General features: G+C 39.8%; 1 protein-coding gene across 2 annotated transcripts in view; it reads right to left on the bottom strand.

The window, feature by feature from the left end:
* Nucleotides 1–790: 790 nt before the first annotated feature.
* LOC149795925 (synaptogenesis protein syg-2-like) overlaps nucleotides 791–27,881 on the bottom strand; it is a 155,928-nt gene continuing 128,837 nt past the window's right edge. Inside the window, exons 12-17 of one of the 2 annotated variants that reach the window (XM_089965845.1) lie at nucleotides 9,619–9,957; nucleotides 8,996–9,124; nucleotides 6,392–6,440; nucleotides 5,321–5,337; nucleotides 3,652–3,806; nucleotides 791–3,267 (exon numbers count right to left, since the gene is read on the bottom strand). In XM_089965845.1, the coding sequence (XP_089821971.1) occupies nucleotides 3,109–3,267; nucleotides 3,652–3,806; nucleotides 5,321–5,337; nucleotides 6,392–6,440; nucleotides 8,996–9,124; nucleotides 9,619–9,957 (848 nt within the window). In that variant the 3' untranslated portion in view covers nucleotides 791–3,108. The remainder of the gene's footprint in view (nucleotides 3,268–3,651; nucleotides 3,807–5,320; nucleotides 5,338–6,391; nucleotides 6,441–8,995; nucleotides 9,125–9,618; nucleotides 9,958–27,881) is intronic. The other variant, XM_089965846.1, reaches the window with a different exon arrangement.

The raw sequence follows: 27,881 nt of genomic DNA, 5'->3' as shown, positions 1-27,881 counted from the left end.
TGTTGTATTCGATGATGTTATGCTGGATAAGCAAACTAATCCGGCTAGGATATTCTCGCGTGGCCGACACAAGAACACCGATGTGATTTACGTGACGCAGCGATATACGCAAATTCCAAAAGTAATTAGGGACAATTGTAATATTTTGTCGGTGTTCAATGGCGTCGATACTCACACGTTGAGAAATATTCATCAGACTTGGTGCAACGGCGATATGGACATAAACAAATTTAAAAATTTCTTCAGCCGCGCTCAGGCAATACCGCATGGTTTCATCACGATTAATCTTCATGATCCGCGTAGTAGATATCGAATCGGTCTCGATCAAATTTATTCATGAAAAGGCAGCCAAATCTTTGCAAACTTCATCGATGGAATAAATTTCTCCTACCCCCCCCCCCTAAAATTGCTGTCCAAAATCAATGATTTTTGCACACAAAAAATTGCAATCGGTGACGAATTTACGCAAATTAATTCTCGTAGGAAGGCTTATTTTTGAAATCTGAGGCTTCTACGGAGAAAGTTCTCGTAGGAAGCTTTATTTGGTCTGGAACGTCTGGTCTGTACAACTTCCCTGCCGAGGATTATTTTTCTATCTCGGAGGTTACAATATTGAGATACCCCCCCCCCCCCGAAAAATGATGGTTTTTGTCTGAAAATAGCTAAAAAGTCTGCCCGCCCTCCCTGCTGCTGTGTGTGTATGTGTGTATAGCATTGATACCGTGTACATACAGCACATACATGTGTGTGTGTGTGTGTCCAATGGGAAAAAGGCAGGATCTCTTAAACATATTTCCTAATAGTTTTATTACTGGTTACTGTCAACACAATCGTAAACATCTATTTATATATCCTATGCAATTTCATGTTCTCTAATATCTTAAAATAAACCATGCTCACGTACAAAATCCAGTTTTAGATAATCACTACAATTTACAGAAATTAGACAAAATCGCATACCAGCTGACAGCCAGACAGTGAAACAGGTAGAGACAGTCAGAGAGACATAGACTGGTACAGAGAGACAGACAGACAGATATATAAATACGTATACACATATGTGAGTCTATTTTTTGGTCGATATAAACAATAGTGTTTATTTAATATAAAGATAACTATTTGTAATGTCATGAGAACAACGACATCTATTGAAACAATGAAAAGGTCTAGTAGAATTTTTGTTTCCGAAGTGTTTGACAACAAGCATAAATTTCAACGTTCGAAAGGATAAGATTAAGCAAAATCCTTAAGGAATTACTTTTATACAGAAATTAAACCAAACATTCCGATCAGAAATAAAAAAGCATGGATCTCTATGATAAAGTCACTCTCACAGAATACCACATCAAACAAGTTGTCAACTACACTGCAGGCTCATTTGAATAGTATGCCAAGGTGTTAATTTGACGGAAATTTTTCATGATCCTATATATGTAATGATGTATATGTAAGATAACATAAAAATATAATCAATGAAATCGTGAGAAAATTAAAAACATTCTTTTTAATTCGGCAATTGTTTTCTTCCCATTAATAAATGTACGTCAGAGTAACTAAACAGGCTGAACATCTGGATACTCAGTCTACCCTCCTGGAGGGAAATGTAGAATCTGACCTATATATTAAACCACATATTGTCAACAGTATCTACTCACGACCAGTGCGCATAATGAACACGCTTCTTCTGAAATATAAAACCAAGAGAATCGACAAAACGCAACCTTTGTAATTGTCGTATGTGCAACAATTATGGCTTAAATGCTTATTGATATAATATTCAACGTTAATTAGTTCTTGCAACATTTCAGTATAGCAGCTTGTTTTAAAACTTTTAATGTGTTAGGGATTTCTAGATTTCGTAAAAGTATAGAATGTTTTGCTAATCTTTCTCAAAGATTATCTTGTTTTTAGCAAAATTACATTCAGGTGATGCACATGATGAGGGAGAAGAAACGATGCGATGCAAAAAATCATTGACACATACTTTGTAATATATACATGATCATCAGTTCATCATTCGTAAACATAAGTCTTAATCAATACTGATACAACTGCAAGTTCTTTTTCATAGAAAAGGCTACATATCAGATCATAATATACAAAGAAATACATAGTACAAGAACACCGTACAGCAGGTAGAGTCCAATTATAAAGTATATGTACCATACCTGGATAAATGAATGTGCTTAGGATACTAAATTAAAAAGTACCTTTTATTTGTTTATTTATTTATTTATTTAGTCAATTAGTTACTTATTTACAAAACATATTTGATACATAATTAATTAGTACGATACCAGTTTATGGTGCATGGATAATGTAGTGCCAAATTACAAGCATTATCATCATCCGTTAACTTTCGGCAAGAGGACCTGAATACATATACAAATTTAACTGAGGAAACACTTTTTCTATCCTTCTCAACGTCAATACATTAGGGCTTGTTATAATGAATAACAACCACGCCAAGGCGAAGAAATAAGCCTATATAAAAGTGCCGCTTGGAAATAGTTAGGAAGAAGAATACGTTACAAATAAGTACCTGATAATAAAAGATTCTGAGTATCTCAAGCGTCCCTTAATATTTTAATACGGATAGGATTGGTCGAATCACCGAATAGTGATAAAGAACCCTTCTACATGAATGTTGAATGATTCTCCATAATATAATCAGACTGGGGCTTGTTTCAACCCACTAATGTATTGTTTCCAATAAATGACGATGACCTTGACCCGCAAGAAACAAAAGCACTTGCTTCTACTAACACTATTATATAAACTGCACGAGCTTTCCCAATAAGTACACTATGTAATAACAAATTATAGTGCTCTCTTGGCCAATTTAAATTATGTGCTATTTTTCAAGATGAGAAAAATATTGATTTACATCTTTCTCTTTAAAAGGGTTACCAATCTAATGTTTTATGGGGTAACATCAAAACCTGAACTTTCATGAGTGGAGTTCATTTTGCTTGCCAGTTTCCAATTTGTTTTTTTAATTTAAAACTTACAAAAATCACATGAAGTTAATTATCGACTAGCATAACATTGAAATGTCCATTATACACATCCTGTGAATTAGTTTCTTCTTCCCGTGGAAATCTAGACTTATTCCTCTTCGCTATCAGGTAATGGCTGTCCCTGCAAGCCGAAAGCAATTTCCGCGTATTCAGTACGGTTCTCAGAGCCATGGATGATTGTTTTCCCTTGATTTGTCTTTGGACTCACCAATTCCAGGTCCGCATAGTGAAGGCAACCATTGTTAATCTGTTTAAAAAAAAACAGTTTCACAGAGGCAAAGATTAAACTTTGATACATCCATTTATTTCGCAAAATTTCATATTATAAAACAAACGATATATTTCCAAAACCATGGATTCACTTGATTATTAATATTTGAAATGCATAATTATTTCTTTTATCTCATCGCTTAGCTGAAAACAGGGATCAAAAGTTTAATCAAAAACATACCTTTTCATTACCATCATATTGACTGTACTCTTCAAAGTCTCCCATTGTATCTGAACAAATTACACAAAATAGCCGACATGCTATTTACAGATCAAAAATAGCCCACGTCACGAAATAAATTTTAGATCAATATAGTTAACTGGAAAGCTTTCATATATAAGTATTTCTGTACAAACATACCAAGACATGCCTATCCATAAAAGGCTGGTTTTCATACACATTTTCGTCATCAAAATGGACATCCGCGCCAACTCGTACATTTCCGAATGCATGTTCGTTTACATCAGTTAGGTCTGCAATTGCATTCCTCATTGGAAAGTTTTCATAAACGTCAGCTGCAAGACGAAAAATAATATAATAATTATTAACGTTCATATTGGGACTATATAATTCATCATCTGTTGACTTTCTTGTTTATACAACTATATTACTGGTTCTCACAGCAAGATTTGTGTGTTTTAGAACAATGCATCATGTTTCGATGGAATTGGTGGTATGCATGTGTGAGCTATAATAGTATTTTACGGCATCTCAGCACAAAATTCGGCACATACAAGCAACTGAAAGTAAAGTTCGAAAATATACAAATGAACTGCACAACATTTAGGTAGATAAACTTCTCCAAATAGATCCAAAATTAACCACAATGACATAACTTATACAACGTCATCATGTTAAAATTTTCTAAAATGTAAATAAAATAAAAACTAAGGTAACAAATTAAAATATTTAACTTATTAGCACATTTTTCGTATAAAGTTCATTCCCTGCAAAATCCAGGATTTTCTCAGGTGGTATGTCCTTGCACAGTTTCGTTAAGCAGTCTAAGTCAAAATATTTCTTTCATAGGGTGGAAATTAACACCGTCGACACGAATGTGCTCTGCTTCAGTGGGAACAGCTACATTATTCATTCCTTCGACGTTCACCTTTGAGGATGTGTGCATAAGTCAGGTTGATGTGTCCTATACGCGACCGATACAATAGCACATCATCTCTTTGGTTTGTTCTATATGAGGTATGCTGCTTTCTTTATAATTGTCTGATGTTCTTAGGTTTGTTTGTAGAGTTTTCATTCCCCATAATTTGCAAGTAGGACGAAGATGCTGATTTATACAAATTTATACAATACTTGTAGTAAGTATATGTAATCTTTCGCTCGGGGATGGGTGTCTACAGGGTAGCTTTTGGCGCTTTATCTGCCATGTCATATTTTATACCAGTATGAGTAGGCAGCCAACTGTCCAGAGAATACTATTCCTAGACTGATTGAACACATCATGTTCCTGTAATATCTGGGCTATTGACAAGTTGACTGATGAGTTTTTTTAAATTTTAAATTCATATAAATGTTTAACACTTGCAAGTGAACATTGTCCAAAGAGTATACATGTTAAGGCATCTCCAAACTTCACAACGTTAGATAACTTTATTTGTTCTAAATTCCAATTACTCCCAAGTCAACATTTCCTTGAAACGTGTACTATGTTATAGTTATGATTAGCTTTGCTGACTAAAATGACATGTACTGTTACCATGGTTAGACACTGATATGGTTTGCACAGGCTTAAATGTATACATTTATTGTGTAATAACTTCATACTTTTTAATCCCAAATCAAAAGAAAATATATCAGACAGGTGCAATGGTTGAATGCAAGTCATCGGTTTACTGAGAATGATATGCCGATGAGTAGGCTTGATTATATCCGTTCTTGACATTCATAACAACAGGTCATATGATTGGTTAGTCTTGAAAATATATTAGAATCCTCCTCATAGGTTTTTAGCAGACTTAAATGAAGCATAAAATTTCCCTAAGAACATATAAAATTATGATGCTGATCATACCAATTTCTTCTCTTCTCCTGAAATGAAAAATAAACATTGTATGACTTAGCACTGCATATATATAAATAATGTATATTAATGTATGTTATAAAACAAACAGTGATTAACCGAATATTGCAGAATGTGTTCATGTACGTTAGATAATATTTTAATTCATCACCTACTGAGATCCAAACCCGGTACTCTGGTTTGTTTGTGCAGGTGGGGGCAATTGGTGCCCTAACCAGCCGGACCCATGTATGAATCTAAATAGGGAACGAATACAAAATTCTCTAATCAGTGACAAAACATTTCTTCTTGACATACATTTTATTACATATTATTACGCATTATCCTACAAGATTCAATGCTACCGGGGTCTTTATTTCTTAATTTTTGCTATTTGGTGTTCAAGTCGATCAGGTAAATCTTTTATTAAATAACCTGACTTTTCCTGCACATGCAGTATTATTATTTCTTGTCTCAAGTAATAGTTCTGAATATCGTTTTAAACCTGAATAACTTACTTGTACTTTTCTATTGGTGGATGCAAAATCGTGGTAGTATGAGATACTCAGAATATTAGTCCCATTAAAGAATATCACTATATATATATATATATATATATATATATATATATATATATATATATATATATATATATACATACCAGTACATTAATCTAATAGAGACTTTGACTAACATTTTGTCAGTGGTATGTTAAACATGCTACCTCCCGTAACCGGACAACTTCCATTATGCATTTTATTTTTAAGAAATTTTGTAACCTTTTACAAACCTTACTAGAATGAATCCTGCAGTTATATTTTGCTTTAAATTTAATAATACAAATGTGACAAACTTCAAGATGTTATATAAAACAAGGTCATAGGCTGATACTCTGTTGAGTTTAGTTTTAGCTGCATGCTAATAAAACTGAAGAAGAGAGTTAGGCGAAAGAAGAGACATTATTATCTTATCATATCTAATGATGTTTTATTATATCCGACTTGCATGAATTCATTTTAGGACATATATAATTAATAATTCAGAGACATGTTTCTATGACACATTAAATGTATATGAGCTAACCTAGGAGATGTATTCCTTATATTCATAAGATGTGTGTCCTGCATTTCATCTGAAAGAAAGCAAACATGAGATAAAAGTTGTTTACGTCTTGTCCCTTAAATATTGAAATCCCCATGTTATATTTATTTGAATCGTAATTACTAAGAAAGCTACATTTACTTATTCAAGTATCATCATAATTGTAATGTCACAAGGTCTATAGATGGTATAACATTCGATGGACAATTAAAAGTTTAAATAAACGGCAAATGAATGACTGACTTTTAATAAACAACTGTTCTTTATTTCTAATGCATTTCCAATTTTTGCATGGGAAATTTCCAAAAACAAAAGACATGGACGCATATAATAGTCCTGATAATGTCACCAAGTAATATATATGTATATTCCATCAATTTTCAGCTGCATTCTTTAGTCACTCCAGATAAAATACGTTGTGTCAACGAGGACATTTGGGAAACAATGCAAAGAAGGAAACATAGTATTTATGATAGTGAACATATATCATCAATGCCGAATCTTATCCTCTTTCCAGGATTTGACATTCGAACAATTTTGATAGGTTACATCATTTGTATTGAACAATTTGAACGATTTTATCTGCACGGCGTTAGGAGTGCAGTGTAGCCTAGAATAAATGCATTCATATTTTCCTATATAAACGTAGTAAGCTTTTTTTATTATATGCTCATTTTCTCCTCCGTTAACTTTACATTGTCAGAATCGTGCACTATTTTTCAATACTGCACTGCTTCATACTGCTCGACACGTGTGTCTCAAACAGTATCGCATGGTAGGGACTATTTGTATTGTAAGCAGACAATGTTCGCTCATTCAGCATATGCCGATGCTCTTGATTTATTAGATTTGTCTGTGGGTGAACTAAACAATCTGTCTAATATTTGGAACCAATACAATTCTGACAAGCATAAATAACTACGAAATGCGAAGTGCGATACAAAAAGAGGTATGTCTGTCTGTCTGTCTGTCTGCATGTATGTATGTATGTATGTATGTATGTATGTATGTATGTATGTATGTAATTTGTTATGACCGGCTATAAATGACACATGTTATGCCACATCACCTGCATGCTTTATGTTGGAGGTACCCCAACTATTAACATGACCTCTGTGACTATTAATATAAATTCATACATTTTTTCAAATGGGTAAGACGAGAATAATTGCAAAGCAGCTGACGTATGACAACCCATTTAGTCAGCGGAAAATAGTGCTTCATCGTCGCCTTAGCTTATCGACTCTGACGTTCTTGCTTATCAACTAAAACCGGCTGCCTTCAGTTACATTCATATTCAAATTTAGCACTTGACAAACTTGTAAAATGGGAAAAATCTGAAGGAGACGGGATAGCCCTTGAACTTAATATGCGTTTGTATGCTATTGATAGATCCTAAAGAGCATGGATCCATGTCTAAACCATTCGATTCGGTATGAACATTTCTGCTAAATAGGTTTTTAAAAGATCAACGTTTATTGTCATCAAGATATCGCTGGACATTATGGATATCACGTTCAGTCGTTTGCCTGGCTGATGTTTTATTCTGTGACTCAATGAACCTATGCACGTCATCAACATTATCATCTCTACTTTCAAACAGACCTATGAGGTTGTTTTGTTTATGTAAAGACAAATATAATCAATTAAATAAATCAGGCATCTGCTACATGAGAGCACATTGTTTGTATATGTAAAAAGCAGTTTCTAGCATGCGATACTAGTTAAGACGCACGTGTCTTGCAGAATGAAGCAGTGCAATATGGAGATATACAGCACTATTATGACAAAGTAATGTTAATGGAGAAAATATGAGCATAAAATAAGATATAGATATGTTAACGACAAGCTGCACCCCTAGCATTCATTTTTAAATAGGGATCATTGCTAATAAATTCAAATATATGTTTCTACTCTGCAAAGTGAAAAAGCAAGATTGAAAGAGTTGTAGCATCGTCTATATAGCATACGTTATACATAGATACATGCCAATAAGGGAACCTTTGAGAAGTCTTTACAGAAATAGGAAACTGCAGATAAATCGGGCAAAGGTAATTCTAATAAGATATTTGTTTTGAAATCGCTTTCATGGTTATTAAATAGCTTATTTTATATACTTATTACATATCATTTGTTTAGGAAATGTAACCTTAAACTTGACAATCAGGCTGGTGTGCATGTGAAGGAAATTAATTCAATGGCGAAATCAAACTGCACTCTAAATTATATACATTTAGCCTTCATCAGTAAATTTGCTTTTACATGCGAAAGATGAAATGATCAGTACTTTTTATCAACATTTGAGTTGATACAACTAAAATCATAAAAAATTATTAACACAACTTAGAAACTTAAATTATTTAACAGAAAAACATCATCGATTTGTTGGGAAATACTCATGACAAATATTCACACCATAATGCAACAACCATAGTCATGTTTGCCATGAACATATTATAAGGGTTTTTATTATCCCAACAAGGTAGTTATTCAAGTGGTAGCTGACATTTTATTCCTAATGTGGTTGTTTTCTATCAACAGCAATGTAACAATGTCAATAAAAGATAAATGTGAAATTTAGCATACCATGAAATGATCTACTTTGGCAAGATTTTCTTTTCTGAAAAATGACCACTCCAGCTATAACAATACTAACGAACAAAGCTGCTACCGATCCCACAGCAACTGTCGCCTGTTCGTGTGCATCTTGCAGCCCTGGTAATAACAACAAAAGAACATTGTGTGAAAAATATCAATCTGAATGTTTCAATGAAAACAAAAGAAAGCTTGCGGTTCATGTTTACTCTGCTTTTCAGAACTGAGCTCTTTACGCGATACGGTTGCAAAAAGTAAGACTAGGTACTTTTCATTTAATTTTGAATGTTAACTCCTATGATAAGAAAAGATCAATTATATAATTGATTGATTGTGTCATGATTTGAAATCCTTAATTTTTATACATGCTTAGGAAAGAGAAATTCGTGCATCTTGTGCAAGGAGTGACATGTCATTTGGTAATAAAGATATTTTCCACTGATTAATGTACAACTGGCGATGGTATCATCGGCAATAATTGGCACGTAAACACAAGTTAAAGGTAGCCAGTATTTCCAGTCTGTAAAGGTGTCAGTGTAATCATAAGACATAATGGTTAAATCTAATAGGGATGTAAACCAAAAGCGCAATGTAATATATGGTAGACTGTATACCGTTATTACTCTCTGTATCTGGAATGATCACTGTAATGATATCTGAGAATGGGCTATTGCCTCTAACATTCCAGGAATACATCCTATACAAATAAATCCCCTGATTTAATTTAGTGACATTGACAGAGAAAGTGCCATTTTGAAGTTTGTTAGGACTGCCTATTTCCATCAGGTTGGTAACACTGGTATTTCGCCAGACGTTGTCACGACGTGTCGATGGCGTGTACTCGATAACAAACGTCTGCCTTGGACCGCCACTGAATCCGGGAATAAAGTGCAACTCAATATGATCACCCACAAGTCGGTTAAGGTAAAATCTATCAACCTTAAGTGGAGGGCCTGCGAAAAAAAGTATTGAATCGTATTGAATCATATGTGATTGAGGTAATTAGGTTTTTTTTGGAAGCTTGGATTTTAGAGCATGAACAACACACGTTATACGAGAGATGTCATCACTGAAGCATGATCATTGTTAGAATATTATGCTTATCAAGGTCACTTCTGAAACAAAATTATTTAGCATTTTCATTGTAATTGTTGTCGTTTCAGATGCCTCTCAGCTGAATCCAATTATTTCATGGACGTTGTTTCCTCCGTACTGATCTAACTTTAGCATTGTATGTAGTTAACTGGTTCTATTCATAGTAACATCATATTTGTTTGCATAAATAGTATCACAGCATTTGGATTGCACGTCATAATAGTTGAAGCTGGTAAAAGTATACCTAAAGGGAAGACCTTAACGAGATTACAAAATGCATATATATATATATATATATATATATATATATATATATATATAATTAAATTGGCAAAGGTGATACAAATAAATGATACGAAAAATGTACAATATAATGAAATGATGTATGTTTATATCAAATATCAGCATTTAATTAACATGCATTAACAGTTTTCAGGAAGAATATGTATTCGCAGAAAATATAATTTTGATTGAATTAAGCACAGATTGCTAAAAAATCTAAACTCTATTTAATTTATTGCTGTTTTTTTTTTTTAAAAAAAATACTAGTTATTGCAGGGCATTAAATGCCTCCTCAACAAATAATATCTGTACTAGAACGTTCTGATGTATATTTAATTTTAATTTTAAGAATTTTGCAATTAGCAGCTGTGGCGATGAACCGCTAATGTCTTCATACATTTGGGTACATTTCAGAGTTAAAATAATGGTATTCGGGTATTTGATAATAGGATTGCTGACAATAGGTCAAAGGTTGTGCAACGACGGTTGATCACAAAGACTATTAATAGTAATGTGGGCCACATGAGGGACAATGGGGGACGTACTGTTAAAAAGGGGTCTATAAAAATAGCGACAATGGGAATTTAGCATGGGGAATGTTATATCCACTCTAGGGACAATGGGAATTTAACATAGGTTGGGTCTGTATACAGACAAGGGAAATTGTATGGATTGGGTCTATATAGGGACATGGGGAATTAAACACAGGGATGTAGAGTGACAATGGATTGGGACTGCCTAGCGACAATAGTAGTGAAAGGGGACGATTCAGCGACAATGGGAAATAGCATTACAGACCCCCCCCCCCGGGACAGTTTAGCGACTATGTAAATTTAACATGGAGAAAAATCGTGGGATTGTTTAGCGACAAGGGAAATTAACATGGAGAAAAAATCGTGGGACTGTTGAGCGACAAGGGGAATTGAACATGGGAATATGGGACTGTATAGCGTCAAGGGAATTTAAACAGGGTGGGACTATATAGCGACAATGGGAAATTTAACATGAGATTTAAAAAAAAAAAAAAATAAAAAAATAAAAAATAAAAAGGGTAGGCAATGGAAAGTTATTCTCTTTTCGAGACCTATGAGTGGCCCTGAAAAGGGCCTTTGGATTTCTTCTGCTTCTATTTTTTTCTATTTCTCCACCAACTTCTTATTTTCTCTCCTACACTCTTTCTCTTCTTTTCTTCCTTTTTTTCTCTTCTTTCTTCTTCTCCTCCTCTTCTTTCTTCCCCTTCTCATTTTCTTCTTCTTTTTCAATTTTTTCCTTCCATGTACTTATTCTTATCCTTTCCCCTTCATCCTCCTTCTCCTCCTTTATTTCTTTCATCACAGCACTTATCATTTCCTTTACTTTTCTTAAGTTGTTAATCTCCATCTTTACTCGATGGGGGCTATAAGAATAGTGATCTTCATTTAGTCTCACTAGCATTTGTTCCATCATGCCCAAATTGTCCAGGACGTCTTGCAATGTTTGCATTTTATCGAGGTGGTTTGAAGCCATCTTCTCTGTAGAATAGTTTGAACGACGAATACTGTGGGTTCTTATAGTGAAAGCGCGGACGTGATGGAAAACATCCTCCTAAGACATAAAATTGATAATACCTAGATCATAACCAAACAACGCGCGGACGTGAAGGAAAACATCCCCTGCTTTTCTCATTTCATATGATCTACTATCCACATATGTGAATCAGCAATAAACAAACCCCAAATCTACTATTTACACACGCAAATCATTAAAACTAAATCCATAATCTACTATCCACACAATCGTACGTGAGCGGTTACAAAACCCTAACTATACTCTCCACATACGCTAACAAACAATAAACAAACCCATAATCTACTATTCACACAAACGTACGTGAGCGCTTACAAACACAAACACACAAACACAAACACACAAACTCAAACACATACCCTCACACTAGGAAAAAAAGAGTCAGTGTTTATATTCTCACTACTCTACATACACACACATTGGCAAATCGATTGTTATTTCTTTTCTAGAGTATTGGGTAGCCCTGAAAAGAGCTGTTTGTTTTTTTTAACTCCAGATGCACCTATCTAATGATGGCACCTTCCAGGCCTGGCACCGCACACACATCTTCTCCCCAGTCTCTTTTTACCTTTCTTCTTGGGAGTGCAGAGGCGGGATAAGTGGCTTCAGAATCCCAATTTTCTGTCTCTGGGATTCTGAAATTTTCTCTCTCCTTTTCCTCCCCTTCTTTTTTTCTTCTTTCCTCCTCCTCTTTCATCCTTGCCTCTTCGACAATGGCCTCCGCGGCCAGTTCATTTAGTATGCGCCTGGCATATTCCAGGTGCATCTGGAGTTCTAGCAGTTTCACAATTCTGGTATTCATTGTTTTGTCAACGAATGAACAGGGTAGCTAGACTGCCCAGCGAGTTTCAATTTATACTAAAAGCGCGGACGTGAAGGAAAACATCCCCCTAAAAAATATAAAATTTATCTTACCTAGATCATAACCAAACAACGCGCGGACCTAAAAGAAACACTCACTCACTTTTTTTTATACTACCCATTCCTATTCTAAAATAAAAATTGTCATTAATCACTTCAATATACTATTCACATACTCAGATCAATCAAACCCCAAATCTACTCTCCCAACACCTCAAACACCAAAAAAAATAAAATTATCTTAATCTACTATCCACACCAACGTATGTGAGCACTTACAAACACATGCACTCACACTAGAAAAAAAGAGCCAGTGTTTATATTCACACTGCTCTACCTACACACATTGGCAAATCGATTGTTATTTCTTTTCTAGAGTATTGGGTAGCCCTGAAAATGGCTGGGGTTTTTTTTTGTTTGCTATGGCAATCTTTTAGTTTCTAAGAATGCGATGTCCTTTGAGGATAGACTTACTGACGATAGGTCTGCTTCTTCGGAAAGAGAAGAAGAACTCTTTGGTGTCGATACGACAATCGACAAAGCCTCTGTCAGGTTCCTGCTGCTGCTGCTGCTGCTGTTGTTGTTGCTGTTGCTGCTGTCTCTGAAGTCTGTACTTCTCTGTCCGTTCTTCTTTCTCCTTGTTCACTTCTTCTCTGAAGAGCTCTTCTATCAGGTCTTCAGTGACTTTTAACATTCTCACATTCTCTATCTCTTCTGGCTTCGGTATCAGACTGTGTCTGACCCTATGCAAATTCACGTAGGCTTCGTTTAGCTTAGCTAGTTTGGAGCACATCTTCGTAGGAGGATGAGTCGACAATGGAAACTACCCCGGTTCTTAAATTTAAAGCGCGGACGTGAAGGAAAACATCCCTCCACCGTTTTCGAGCCGCAACGTTCAATGAGTGACATGTGAGGGATAGAGAGAAGTCAAAGAGCATGAATCAACATTCTTATAGCCAAACGAAAGACAAAGGCGTTTTTTTTTCAAAACACATCATTTTTTATTCAAAAATCACTTAACACTAACCAACAACTCTAACATTTTTAACAATAATCCAACAATATAACATCAAACACTTTTTTTTCAAATGACAAACATTTTTTTCAATTCACACTCTACTTTAAACAGGGTTGACAACGTTGTGAATGAAATTGTGATTTCCACTGTTGGAAGTCATTAGGCCATTGATGGACACTACGTTTTCTACCTTGAGACAAAAGATAAGCATAATGGTCACAAAACCATCGATCTACTTTCACATCGTTTCTTGAAGAAGAACGAGGATCAAAATGAGTCACTAAATGTTCTAAGGAATAGCCCAGGCTGTGATGATGCAGAAAATACACACACTACTGTCCACACACCAAGGAATCTGTGCCTTGTAATTTCACATTCTTGAATCGGGTGGTCTGAGCATTTCTTCGCATAAAGTCAATGATATCGTCTTCCAAAGGGGGCAATCCGTACGAATCGAAATATTCCACACATCCTTCTTGAGGAAAGTAGACGGCTACCCAGTGGATTCCTGGGAGATGACTGTCGTCCGTGTTGATCACGTAAGCTAGATGGTCTTGAGGTTTGCGATGAGGGAGTTCATCTTTAGCACAGACGACAGGGTTCCAAGAAGCCGTATACGAACTGTGGTTCAAAAGGTAATAAAGTTCCCAGGTATCCATGTTTTTTTCTTCTTCACAGGTAATGATAAGTCATCAATTCGATCCTGATCTTTTGCTTGAAAATGTCTGACAAGTAAAAGGCTTTTGGCTCCGACTTCTTATTCGGGTCAAAGAGAGATTCGATGCGACGGCGCTCCAGAGACGTGAATGGTGGAGAAGAATGTTTATCCAAGCCTTTATACCACTCGTTCAACACGAATTCTATCTCGATGTGATCCCAAGCTTTGTCCAGATATTCGTCCAATTTTTCTTCTTGGCTCAACATCAGACATTTGTCGTGTTGAATTTGACTGGGATGATCGTTTTAACATCCATAGCATTCTTCCTTGAACAATTCTTTGATTGCATCTGTCAGGAATGTAGCAAAACAGGAGACTAAATGGGCTTCTTGTTCTGGCCATCTTGACTTCATCATGATCACTTCTTCGTCTTGGGAATCTTCTTCTTCTTCTTCCATGGTCTCCTCACATTTCATGTCCAAAGTTTCTTCACTAGGTAAAGAGGGATAACAGTCTTCCATAGCTTCTAATAATCTAGAATGACTTCTCTCAAACTGTTGTTTTCTATCGTATTATCAAATTCTGCATACAGGATGACGTTCACTGTGTTCCCTGCATCCAGTGGACTCGCAAACTGAATTTCCACACGAATTTGGCCGGATATTATAGAGTGGAAATGTCCCTCGTCGCTGCCTTGGTCTGGAGTGAAATCGAAAGCCCATAAAGCATAGCCACCTGCATAATCCTCGTACCTAATGCCGTGACTGGTGTTGGTTCCTAACTGTCCGTTGGCTTCGTACAGCGACAAGTATGATCTCAAATAATTCCTGTCACCAAAGTTAGGCTCAAAAGGTCGGGTACACAAGGTCTTTCCATCGCGACTGACTTCAATCTTGGACACATTGTAGTGATGAAAGTTGAAAGGATTTTCATGGTAGGCTCCGTTGAAGGCTGAATTCTTGACGATGCCAACAATCAAACGCTTGGGTAACTGTCCTTGGAACAGATGATCTTCGATCATGGATCGCTGTCCAGCAGGAATGGTGAAGGTTTTCACTTCCACGCGACGTGTCGGATACTTGGCGGTCGTTCTGCTCAACGTCTGACTGACGTCGTTTCCCACTTTAGGTAACACTTCCACTTAGAGTCTGGCTTCTTGGATGATGGTTTTGTAAGTGGAACCATCAGCAGCCATCAAATGGAAAGCGGCACTGCTGAGATTCAGTCTCAGGCGAACATCCACCCCGTTCAGCAAATACTTTTCTTGTAACCACATGTATAGATGCAAGCGATCCATCAGTTCTAAACTACGACTTAGATGAATTTTCGTTCGTCGTTCTACAAATCCCGTTGTATTTGAAGCATCCCCAGCAAGTGTAAGGCCGTTGAACTTAGTCGCTTTGTCAGGTTTCCATACCACACAAGCATCCAGATGAGTGTTCTTGGCTTCTTTTCCGTACGTCAAGAGATTTTCCAGGTACGTTCGATAAGGGTAAGTATCCATGCTGCTGCTGACCAGTTTGTTATTCAAGTACAAGTCCACTTCGCTAAACAAGGAATGCATGAAATTGTTGACGGGAGCTACTGCATCATCATTGTCTAGGTTAGCGTTGGGTGGTTCGATCACTTTCACTTTCAAGTATAGGTAACTGTCCTTTGATTTCAAACTCGATGGGAGCGGAATCGATCAATGAGGAGACGGGATGAAATTCCACCCACTGGGGTTCTTGCATCGTCATCATGGTGGGGGGCATGGCAAACAGATCCAGTTCCGACTTGGAACAAGCGCAAGATTCTCGGTGCATCATTTTGTTCTGTGTCTCAATAATCGAAAACGTCTAAGTCTCGAACGGTTCTTCTTTTCTTTGCCTTTCTCGCTTTAGAAGTGTGAAGTCTGGTGAAAGGGTGTTTTCTTCGTCGTCTCTTTCTGCCTTGTCCTTGCTGAATGCCTGATTCTGTAGCGTGCAGGGCATTTATAGGTGTTTCTCGGCGGCCCAAAAGGTCTTTGCCCGTTTGCAGCAAGACATTTTTGCCAGCCCTCATGAAGGCTTCTTTAGGGTTTTTTTGTCGATGATGACATTTCGGAGAAATTCTTTGCCTTGCGTCAGTGCCGCATCTTTCAAGGCGTGCAATCCGCGTGTCACCATCGGTTTCAACACAGGGGCCACCGAACGAAAGGCCGATTTTAACATATCTCCTAAACCGTGTCCTCGCTGTCGAGCAACCCCTCGGTACACTGGATACATGACTTACGAGTCGTGAGAGAACCGTTTTCGAAAATGGAGTTTCACCGTGACTTTTCCTTTGGTGAATGAAATATTTTGTCCCAGATCTCCTTTAATAGCAATGTTGACCGTGTCCAAATACGACTTGCTGACAGGCAAATAGTGAGGATGTGCAAATTCGCGGTGGACGTGATAAGTGTTTCCACCTTCCTCGTCAGCGTTCGTGGCAGAATCCACTTTGAAAGGAATGACACGCAGTAACGGCACAGAGGTGTGTCCCACCACGTTGTACTCCACCACATCGGAATATCAAATTCAGTCCTTGGTTCAGTTCTACCGGGGCACGAAATAACTTGCTAAAAGACTCGTTGTCGTAAATGATTGGTAATTCCTTTTTCTTGATCATGGCCATTCTCATGTCCATGTCTCCGCCCAACATGTCAAACAATTCAGGACAAAATAAAATGGACAGGATTTTACTCCCGTCAAATTTCATCAAGAAGCGACGAGCTGCTTTGTGGTATTCCATGGTGACACTTTTTTTGACACTTTCCAAAGCTTTAAGAAACACGACATTAGACCTGGAGGCTATGGTGCTGACCAAATATTGACCACTAAAATAAAAGCCTGGAGGAATGAACAAGTGATAGGTGGTGTACTTTTGATTTTTTGTGCCAGGGGTTTTCTTGTCATATTTGCCATAGGTATCCAAGTACTGTTGCAATGGTTCGTCATGAACTTCCGCATCAAAGAAATTTTGATTGGGAAGGACATTGAGGACTTGGGTCGGGTGAATGATTTCTACTAAAGCCACTTCCCAATGGGCTTCGTGATCTAATGGGATGGCCTGAGGTAATTTGGCCGTGTAACAGCACAACGTGTTGTTGGGAAACACCTCCATGGAACTATCACTGGGTAAGGTTAAGTAAAATTGGTTTTGGTGACTCATAATTCCAGAGTTCTGTGGCTGTCCGAGGGGTTAATCGACGTCAGAGGCGTGTCTCCGCCTAAAATGGGGTTCTGGTTGTGGTTGTTATTGGAGTGGTGACTTGCACTGGCACTGGACACAAGGTTCCCGTTCGAGGAGAATTTCAGGGAGGGATTAGGAAGCAGGTAACCGATGCAACTGCTCAATAAAATGGTCCACAATTGTTTGTCTCCTTGTTGCAAACTCAAATTGGCGATGGCTGCCCCGATGACACAATACACCACGAAGATTTGGCAGAAAAAGACGATTTGCGTTTTAGGTACACGTTCTCCACACCACACCCACAAGGGTTGTTTTTGCAAATCTTGCACAGAAGAACTGGGTGAAGGAGTGGTCGACGTAGCTGCGTCCGTGTGAAAAGGCATGATGGTCACTTCTTTTTATAGTCGATGACTTGCGAAGCGTCGATCCAAGAATCAAAACTGGGTGGATATCCTTTCCAACGAACTTTGACTTCTTTGACACGTCGTTTGCCTACTTTACGGATTCTGCGTTCGAGAATGCTTTCGATGTCGTACACGTCGTCTTCTTTTTTGGTGACACGTTGTAACTCGGGCAAATAAAACGTTAATTTAGCACTTCTCCGTTCATGTCTTCCAATTTATAGACGGCAGGATGACGACCATGCACTCGTCCAGTGACACGAAACAATTCGGTCGTCCAGTTAGGTAAGTAACCTTTGTCGAAAGTGCGTTTGGTTTTGCCAATGCGCACCCAATCTCCTACGGTCAACGCTCCACTTTTCTTGGGGACAGCCCTCGTCGGGGACGTACCAAACAGGCGCTCAAACACCAACACTTCGTTGTCGGGAGTCACTTCTTGCGGGGCACGGCCGATGCTTCGATGGTAAGATTGGTTGTAAGCTTGCACCAGCTGCGGTAAGATGTCGATGTACTTCAGAGTGTGGTGATGCGTAAAATATTTCCACATGCGTTCTTTGAACGTGCGTTGAAAACGTTCCACGATGCTGGCTTTGGTTTCGGGATTCTCGGTGGTAAAAAAGTGAATGTCACGTTTCTTTAATTATTTTTGGAAAGCTTGGTTCAGAAATTCGGTGCCTTTGTCCGTTTGCCATCGAAGAGGGTGACGACCACTTTGTTTCAACACCCGTTGCAGGGCTCGCACTAACTGGCTGCTCGATTTGGAAGTCAAGGGCACGACCCAGGGAAATTTGGAAAAGACGTCGATGACACAAAACAAATATCTGTAGCCACGATTGTAGCTGGCCAAATGAGAGACATCGGCTAAATCGGCTTGCCATTGATGATTGATGCCTTCCACTCGGGTGCGACTTCTGGCAAACTTGCGTCGAATGGGTTTGTGTAAAGTGTAGGTAGCTTGTTCTTGTAACCATCGTTGCACATGAGGTAAACGGAGACTTTTCAGTCGAGTTTTGGCAGCACGATACAATTTTTGAACTCCTGCGTAACCTGCAGGATGGGAGGGATCGTAGTAAATGCTGGCTAAGACTTTTTCCATTTTTTTGTGTTTGTGTGTTAATAAGGCACCCACTCTTGGAGGATGCTACTCTTTTTCTCTTGGGGTACTTCCTTGGATTGCAATGCTTTGCGTGTGCGACCAGCAATAGGTGTCGCAGAGGAGGATGTCTGAGCGGGGGATATCGGTTCTTGTTTCACTTCTGTCTTCACTTTTGTCTTCACTTTCTTTTTCTCTTGTGACGAAGAAGGGGTGGCCATCATCTTTTTAATCCATCCAATTCTGGAGGTAGGTGGTGTTGTTAACTTGAGTACTTTTTCTGGTGGAGTTTGAAACCCTTCTTCTTCTTCTTCTTTTTCTGTCTTGGTCACTGGTAGTGGTGGTACGGGTACTGGTGATGGTGCTGGACTTTTCATCAAGGTCTTAAAATCTTTCAGAGTGGGTAGAGCTGTTTCGTCTAAAGCTTTCTGGTGAAAGAGTTGCAGTCGTTGCAAGAGTTGACCGTACTTTTGCAATTTTTCTGTTTCGGACAAATCTTGGCGATCGATCAAGGACTGCAATTCGTGTTGTAATTGGGACATCTCGCTCAAATTGGGATTGGGAGGTAAATGCGGGGTGCATTGTTGTTGCCAACGATGGTATTCCATCCATCGTTTGTAAGGCACTAAAGCTAGTTTTCGTCCTTCCATGGGGTTGTCAGGGGTCGATTCTGAGATCTTGGACTTCCGAGGTCCTTTTTATCTTGCTCCCACCAGTCCTCCCAACATGGTTCCCAAGACTCCTTTCAGGAAGGGACCTAACAAGAGGGGTAAAATGCCTCCACGTTGGACCAACATCTTCTTTTGACGAATGGGAATTTTCTTTTGAACCATTTGGCGAAGAACGTGACGATGTTTGCTTAAGCATTGTTTCTGGTGTTTGGACAAAGGGATCGTGCCTTTCAAGACGTTCAAACAGCATTCGCACACGGTATCGATGACCTCTTTGGAGGCTGATTGAATGAGTTTTTTTCGCAGAGGTGGAGAAGCTTTGGACAGGACAGATAACATGTCCCCATGTTTGACTAAACGTGGAGGTAGTCCTTTTCTTTTCTTTCTTTGGGGCTGTTTAGAAGAGGGATGTTTTCTGGAGGGTGGCATCTTTGAGTCTTCAGCACCAAAAACACTGATACCCCGACTTGGTCACAGGCCTTTTTTATAGTGGAACGCGTCGCCACTGATTGTCTTTCTTGGACTTTGATTTTGGGAGAAGGTACTTTGTGAGCAGCAGCCACTGCCACTAAATTGGATAGTCCTGCCACTGGGGAAGTTCTTTTTGGGGTCATCAACGGAGAAGTTCTTGGTGTGATCAACGTCTCCAAGTACTCTTCAGTTCTTGGTGTCATCAGCGGGGAAGTGGATGAACGTGAGGCTGCCGGAGACGCAGTCACCGCCGTGGCCGGTCGTGGTTTGCGAGTGTAAGGTTGCGTCCTGGGCGAAGAAGTTCCTCTCTTCCGACTAGTTTTCTTCTGTGGACTTTTCTTTTTCTGTGGACTTTTTCTCTGTTTCTTTTTCTTTGGGCTTCTTTTCTTTTTCCGGGGTGGTGGTGGTGTCTGGTAAGAGGAGGGTCCCGCCACTGGAGAAGTTCTCCTTGGGGACCTGGTCTTTTTCTTCTTCTTGGAGCTTCGTTTGACTTTTTTGTTGGGGAGAAATTTGGGGGCATTAGGATCCCATCTTAAGAGAGAGCGAATGATGACCCCTCCTAGAGTACCGCTCCCTCCAGGTTTCAAAATGATTTGTTTTTTGGTTTGAGTGTCGATGCGGGGATCGGCCAAAGCGACTTTGTTTCGATCAAAAAAGCGTTTGGTTTGATGAGGAATCTGAATGATTCCTTGGATTAATTGACGTGCCGTCACCGTGAACCATCGTAAGACTTCTTTGAGACTAGCTTCTAGGACACGAGCTCGTATTTGTTGATTTTTTTCTCGACTGATGCCATACAAGGCACGAATCAATTTGACGGGAAGATGCGACTGAAGGTACGTCATGTTCAAAATGTGTGTGAGACAGACAAAAAGGGCCTGAGGTTTTTATAGATTTTTTTTGTGGAGTGAAATTAAGTCGAGGACGGAGACGTGTACAGGACACGCCCTCCGTCTTGGCACCAGTGGTGAAACAAGTGGGTACGAAATCGCAAATCCTCGGGGGTCGTAGGTTTCAAATCGACGAGTAAATAGGCGTGTGGCGTTTGAGTGGCATCGTCGTACGCCTGAGTCAGCCAAGGCGTCCCTAACTGTTTGGCTAAGACTTGCACTTGTGATTTATCTCTAGGGCTTTTAAACAAGACCAAGTAATGTGCATTGAGACTGATGGTGCGATGGGCTTTACTTTGTTGAAACAAATTTTGGGTGATGTAAACGACACTGGCATTACGGTGATGCCCTTTGCGTGAACCACAGTTTAATTTCTTCTTCGTCTTCTCCTAACATGTCGTCGAAAATGACTAAATGGGTTTGACAGGAGTCAGAGACGATGCCGTCGTCTTCTTTAGGAATGCCTTCCACAAACACGATGGAATCGCCTTGACTTTCTCGCAAGAGGCTGTACGCCGATTGCCACTCTTTGTAACACCACACGATCGGCTGAGGTGGTCGATCGATCAAATGATGTTTATGTTCGATCAAACGTTTGACGAATTCGGTTTTGCCTGAACCGCTAGGTCCAGCAATGAGTAAGTTAAAGGGATGGCGAAGATATAAAGCCTCTCAACTGGCACGATCTAAGTGTTCGTCGATGACTTTGACAGTAGAGGAAGAGGAAGCAGAGACAGCAGAGGTAGCCATAGTGTTAGGAATGTCACTTGTGACACGAAAACAAACAAAGAGTTTATATACTTTTTTTCAGAACACGTTTATTGAATGTTTCAAACATGAATACGAAAGACAAAAATACATAAAAGCCAAAGGCTTAAGTACAACGATAAAAGGCACATGATAACCATTAACGTGGAATAAACACAAGTGTCTGTACAACATGTTTTGGGTAAAGTTCTGACCAGTTCTATAGGGGGTAAGGTCACACAAGTGTCCTCCCGAAAGGGTCTTTCAGGCCTGTCCATGACAGTCCTGTCCTGGGTGACGGGTTCTTCTGGCACCGTCACTAACACTGGTTGAAAAGTAACTTTTTTTCCTTGAACAACTCTCGTGCATACTGGGCCACTTCTTGGGTCCAAGCCTCAAAATCCCATTCTTTCCAGGCACGGACATCTGTCCAATGGGGGTGTAAGTCACAAGCTACACACACATCGTCATACACGTCTTGGGTAGCTAAAAGTTGACGAATCTTTTTTTTCCGTAGAGGTCGAGAAGTATCCAGATGAAACCGCAAGGCTTTGAGAAAAAGGAGTTTTTCGTGACCATTTAAGGCCATGGGGGGTGTGGTAAGTACTGATCGTAAAGAGTCCAGAAAGAATCGGCTGGTAAACGAAATCCCAGAAAACAAGTCACTAAGACACACCACTTGTCGACCCAAATTGAATGGATACAGTTCTTGTAATAATCGATGGTAATGATCCACGGTTTGAATATGGTCATTGAGTTCCTTCCACGGAATCTGTTCAATGATAGGTGACATAATCCGTGGCATGGCAGCCTGATTTTATAGTCTCTTTGTTTCGGAAGCAATAAATAAAGGCCATAGAAAGGTAAGGGGAGTGCGGAGACCATCGAGTATGTTCCAGAATAGCTGAATCTTTATAGATACATAGATCCATTCGTAACTTCAGGTCACAAGCGAAACACTGTACTTCATATCCCAATCCTGACTCAGGTCCCAAGTAGACAAATCCTGTTCTCGCTAAAACATACGAAGAAGGTAATCCTTCCCTATCCGTAGGCCATTTCTAAAACGTGTCCAATCGACGGGCACAATCACAATAGTCAGGTAAGAAGACTGGAAAATGGTAGGGTTTGAACTTGGAGTTCTCATCGGGTTTCTCACTCGATTCTTGCTGTGGAGAAGTCATCCTTCTAGTGGGTGACTATCCAATTACAACCAATGTTTTATACCAAGGTGTCCATATGGCAAAGTAAAGTGGTTGGGTAGTCGCACTCGCTTCTGGTACACGATTTGATAGATTTTTTTCCAAGGGTCGACTGACGATGTGGTGAGTGGGTAAACGTACAATCTTGTTCGGTTGATAGGTGGTCACTTTAAAATGTTCATCCTCTCCGGATTGCAAGGCTTCTTTCAATACCCCAAAGTTGACTACACGACTGGTACGATAATTCAGAGTCAATCCTTTAGCTTTACACTTCGTGTGCACTTCTCCTTGTGGGTCCCGGTGTTCGTAGCCGTAATTTTTTGGACCGCCACTGACGAAACTTAGAATCTTGTCGTCGGGATGCTCGTCTGTCCAGGCTCCTAAACGGTCTCCTTCGATGTCAGGGTGCTGTTGACTCGGGTGACGGATGTAAATGCAACTGTCCGTGTCAAAGTACAGGACGCGTTCCGCTAACAGTTCTAAAGCTTCGTACAATTTTAAGCGAGCATGAGCTGTCACGTAAGCCGCAATGATGACATTTCCAAAAGGGTCGTCTTGTACAAAGTCCAGATCTTCTTCGTAATTGACCAAGATCAAATCCTCTCGAACGACGTCCACGTGTTTCATGTATTTGGTTTTGTCGTGAATCATCTGGAAGTAACGGGAAGGTTCTGTCAAATATTCCGTCTTGGGTAAACACGGTCGTTGTGCCATTTTACCCCACAAGCAATTTAACATCACTTTGGCAAACGATCGCCTGCCTTCGTTTTTCTCGATGTGGACTAAAGTGATGCCTTCTTGTTCATAGTATTTCTCTTTGAATTGTATTTGGTCTTCGGGAGTGTGACACCAGGACGGATAGCCACTGGCTTCTTGCTTCAGTTTCAAAAAGGCATCCACGTAGTCGGCGAAAATGCCTTTCTGACTGGGGTCACCCTTGTGGTATTGTTGTGTCTTGGGAAAGTGGCAAATTTCGTACACTTCTAACAGTTGGTATCCCATGTCCAGAGCTTTGAACAATTCCACGCTGACCCAGGTTCCCGTCAAGGCACGTTCTTCCTGGGTGTGCTGGCAAGGTTGGTCTTGGTTGCACGTTTCGGCACAAGTACGGCACAATGGAAACATCAGTTTGCCTTGACAATGGTGAGGTAAGACGGGATGGTATAGGTTCGTGGGAGGCAAAATTTTACACTTGATCAGACCTTAGTATTGTCGAATGTTTTTCAGGTCGAAGTGTTCTGTGAACAATTGCGGGTGCCCTACAGGAAAGCGAAAATATTTGCACACGTATGGATACAGCGAACACACGTCCAAGTATTTGATTTCTTCTCCTTTTTCCTCGTCGGCTTGGTACCGTAAACAGGTGGCATTGGTCCTTCCTCCGTACAAACTATCCCTCGGGTTCAGCGGGTCCATGAATTGGTAACTTTCCACGAGGCGTTTAAACTCGGGATCGGTTTTCATACGGTGATCGTACTCGTGTTCCCACATTTCCACCACTTGGTATCCTTCCTGTTCCAACTTTAGGCGTCGCTGACAAGTGTCCTCGTACAAGTCTTCCCTGGTTCTTTGTAAAAACTGATTTTTAGTGCCACGGTCAGGGTAACAGACGGGACATCCGTGAAATAAGCAACCGTTAAACTCGTACACGATCATGGGGATTTCTAAGTCCCAGCCATCGCCCGAATGCGTTCCGATGGTCTTTTCGCCCCCTCCGTTGCGGGCATGCTGAATCCACTTGTCTTCCTTGTCGCACAAGTAACGTAACCAGCTTAGGGCTTTGACCGAGTATTGACGTTTGACATAGTTGGTCGTTTGAGGACTGATGACAGCCATGGTGTTTTCAGGCATGAATCGTTGTCGATACACTAAGGAACACGCTTTGGCAATGGTGCAAGCTTCTTTCAAAGGATCGACCCTTCCGTGTTCCATGAACAGTTCTCGAAATTTTCCACAGCAACGTCATAAAATGTCCACGTCGGAACGACAATACTTTAACATTTCTTCCTGAAAGTCGAAAGGGTCCGAGGCGTGAGCCTGGTGCCAAGCGTAGAAAGCTTCTCGTTGTTCGGTACGCATGTTGTCGGGGTCGTAATAGTGAGCCTCAGGTAAATGGGGTAGAACGGCGTGTTGATTGGCTTCCGTATTGAAAAAGTGTGGAAAGTACCCTTTAGCCATTTCTGTCATTCCAAACGTTTTAGGCATTCGGCTCAAAGGCATGGCCAAGTAACTCATCGAATCTTTAGACTGTACTTGTCCCACTTGCATGAAAATGATTTTGGCTCCGTTCAAAGTGACTTTAGGACGCTCGGTGCCTTGTTCCGTATAGTATCTCAAAAGAAACTGTCCATCGTATCCGGAGAAATTGTGAGCCATCACCGTGGCATGACGATGACAATCTCCGTAACGTTCGATGTCCTCTTGGCTCCACGTCTTGTCGATGGGGTCTAAAACCCATTTGGCAAAATCGGCTAACGTGTTCGGTCCTCGAAATATTTTTTCACGCCCTCCGGGAATCTTGCTGCAGTGAGGGCAATGACTGAAGATAGGTTCCTGAATGCACTTCTCGCAGGCTCGATGAGCCACGCAGAAATTAGAAATGTGAATACCGGTCTCTTACATGCATTCGAAATCAAAAAAGATGAAATTGCCTTTCTTCTTGTGACCGTCCTCTTTCTCTGGTGGAGGTTGGTATTTTTGCATGTAGCATTGGTGTTCCAAGTCCACGATGTGGTGACAAATGTGACATTTTTTCTTTCCTGAACATACGTGTGTCTTGGCATTATTGGTACGTAGGCCTTGTCCACACGTAGGGCACAATCTAAGCAGTTGACAAGCACATTTCTGCTGTGAACCTTGCGTCTTCAAATGTTGTTGGTAACAGGTAGGGCTGACAAACGTGCGCAGACAAGTTGAACAAGGCACTGGTCCTTCGCTCAGACAGGGTGGAGAGGCCAAACATCCTGAGCATTTCAATCCGCAATGTTTGTGTTGCTCTCGATTACTATAACCATGGTCACATTTCTCACAGTAATAACCGTATCCCATAAATGCAGTGATACTGGTAATGGTATCGAAATGGTCATCGTGATAATAAACATGAATGTATTTTCCGTCCTTAAAGTCTTGGCCTCGAAACAACAGAGGTCCTCGCACTTCTTGAGGGTGCACTTTCAAGGTGTAGCGTGGAGCTAGGGCATTTTGCAATTTTTGCATCTCAGGAATCCCACAGGGCGTGTCTTTGGATAGGACAGCTTGTTGGAACAGGAGTTCTGCTTCGTTTCGTTGTTTGGCTCGATCGGATCGTTTAATAGTTTTCCAGGTTCTTTTCCATTCTACCGTGTCGTTCTTGTTGGCATAGGTTCGTCCCACCACGATGGCACGGGCTAAACACATCTGGTCTTGAGAATTGTGAATTTGGACGAGACTCTTTTTGGTGCTGAGAAAGTCGTTCACCAGTAACACCTTATTGTGTTGTCCGGTCCCTTGAGGAGGAGAGACGTGGGTCATGTCCAGTGTGGCTTTTCCATCGGTAATGTCAAACTGGTCATTAGATTGTTGCACGTGTTTAATCTTGTCCATGACTTTGGAAGTGGTCAATTCTGCAAGGGTGCTAAACTCGATCCAAACAGGGGATTTCAAACCGTCGTGTTGTATGGAAAGTCTCAAGCGATCGTCTTCTTTGGGTTGACATTGCCGCTTGAGTGTGGTGAGCAAAGAATCCCACACTCCGGTGATGAACCCTTCTGCTTTCTCTAACGGTACTTCGGACTTGAAATCATTAAACTTCACCATGTATTTGTAAGCCGTAGTTCTAAATTTTCTAGAGGAGCGCTTTTCCGTCTCTCGAATGGAATAGTACTTTTCAGGGTTAACTAAGGTGACGAACTTTGTTTAGAGGGTTCGGATTCGGGTTCACTCATGTCCTCTTCAAAATCACTGGCATGAATTTGTGCCAAGACTTCATCCCTGGTACGAGGCGATAGATCACGTTTCTTCCTCTTACTTTCTTCTTCTTTCTTCTCAAATGAATTGGATCGTTTCATCTAGAGTGCAAAACGTCAAATGACTCAAGTTTAAACAACACAAACTAACTTAGAGTCATGGCAGACCAGCGTATATAAAAGGGTGTGTGTCTTTGTCCTTTCACTATTCATTTTACTCTCTAACCGAGGACAACGATGGAAGAGACTAGCCAAATCGAACGTTTCATCAGAGCTTTGCGAGGGGTCATTAGAAAATTCTCTTCAGACCAGCCGACGGACTACTCTCCTTCCTTTCGAGATAAAAGTCAAGATACTTGCTATATCTGTCATTAGAAAGGGCATTGGTCTTCAGAGTGTCCAGACCATCAAAAAAGAAAAAAAAGGGGCTAAAAAAGACAAAAGTCAAGATACCTGTTATTATTGTAAAGAAAAAGGACATTGGTCTCCAGATTGCCCAAAAAAGAAACAAGAGGAGTCAGAAGAAAGGAGGGATTCTTCAGAGGAAGAGAGGGATTCTTCAGAGGAAGAAAGCAACCAGGTAAAGAAAAAGAAACAGGAGAAGAAAAGAAGAAGGGAAGAAAGTGAGGAGGAAGAAGAGGAAAAGCCTGTGAGGTGAAGAAATTTAAAAAACAGAGAGACTAAACAATGAGACAGAAGAAGTGTATGAACTTTTTAAAGTGCTCTGTTGTGAATTGTGAATTGAATTGTAACTATGGATAAAAGAATACATTAATTATATAA

The sequence above is a fragment of the Sinohyriopsis cumingii genome, chromosome 7 (assembly GCF_028554795.1).
Source record: "Sinohyriopsis cumingii isolate HCF-2022 chromosome 7, ASM2855479v2, whole genome shotgun sequence".
NCBI classification, from domain to species: domain Eukaryota; kingdom Metazoa; phylum Mollusca; class Bivalvia; order Unionida; family Unionidae; genus Sinohyriopsis; species Sinohyriopsis cumingii.
Note: the sequence above shows the minus strand (reverse complement) of the source record. Positions and strands in the feature narration are given on the sequence as shown.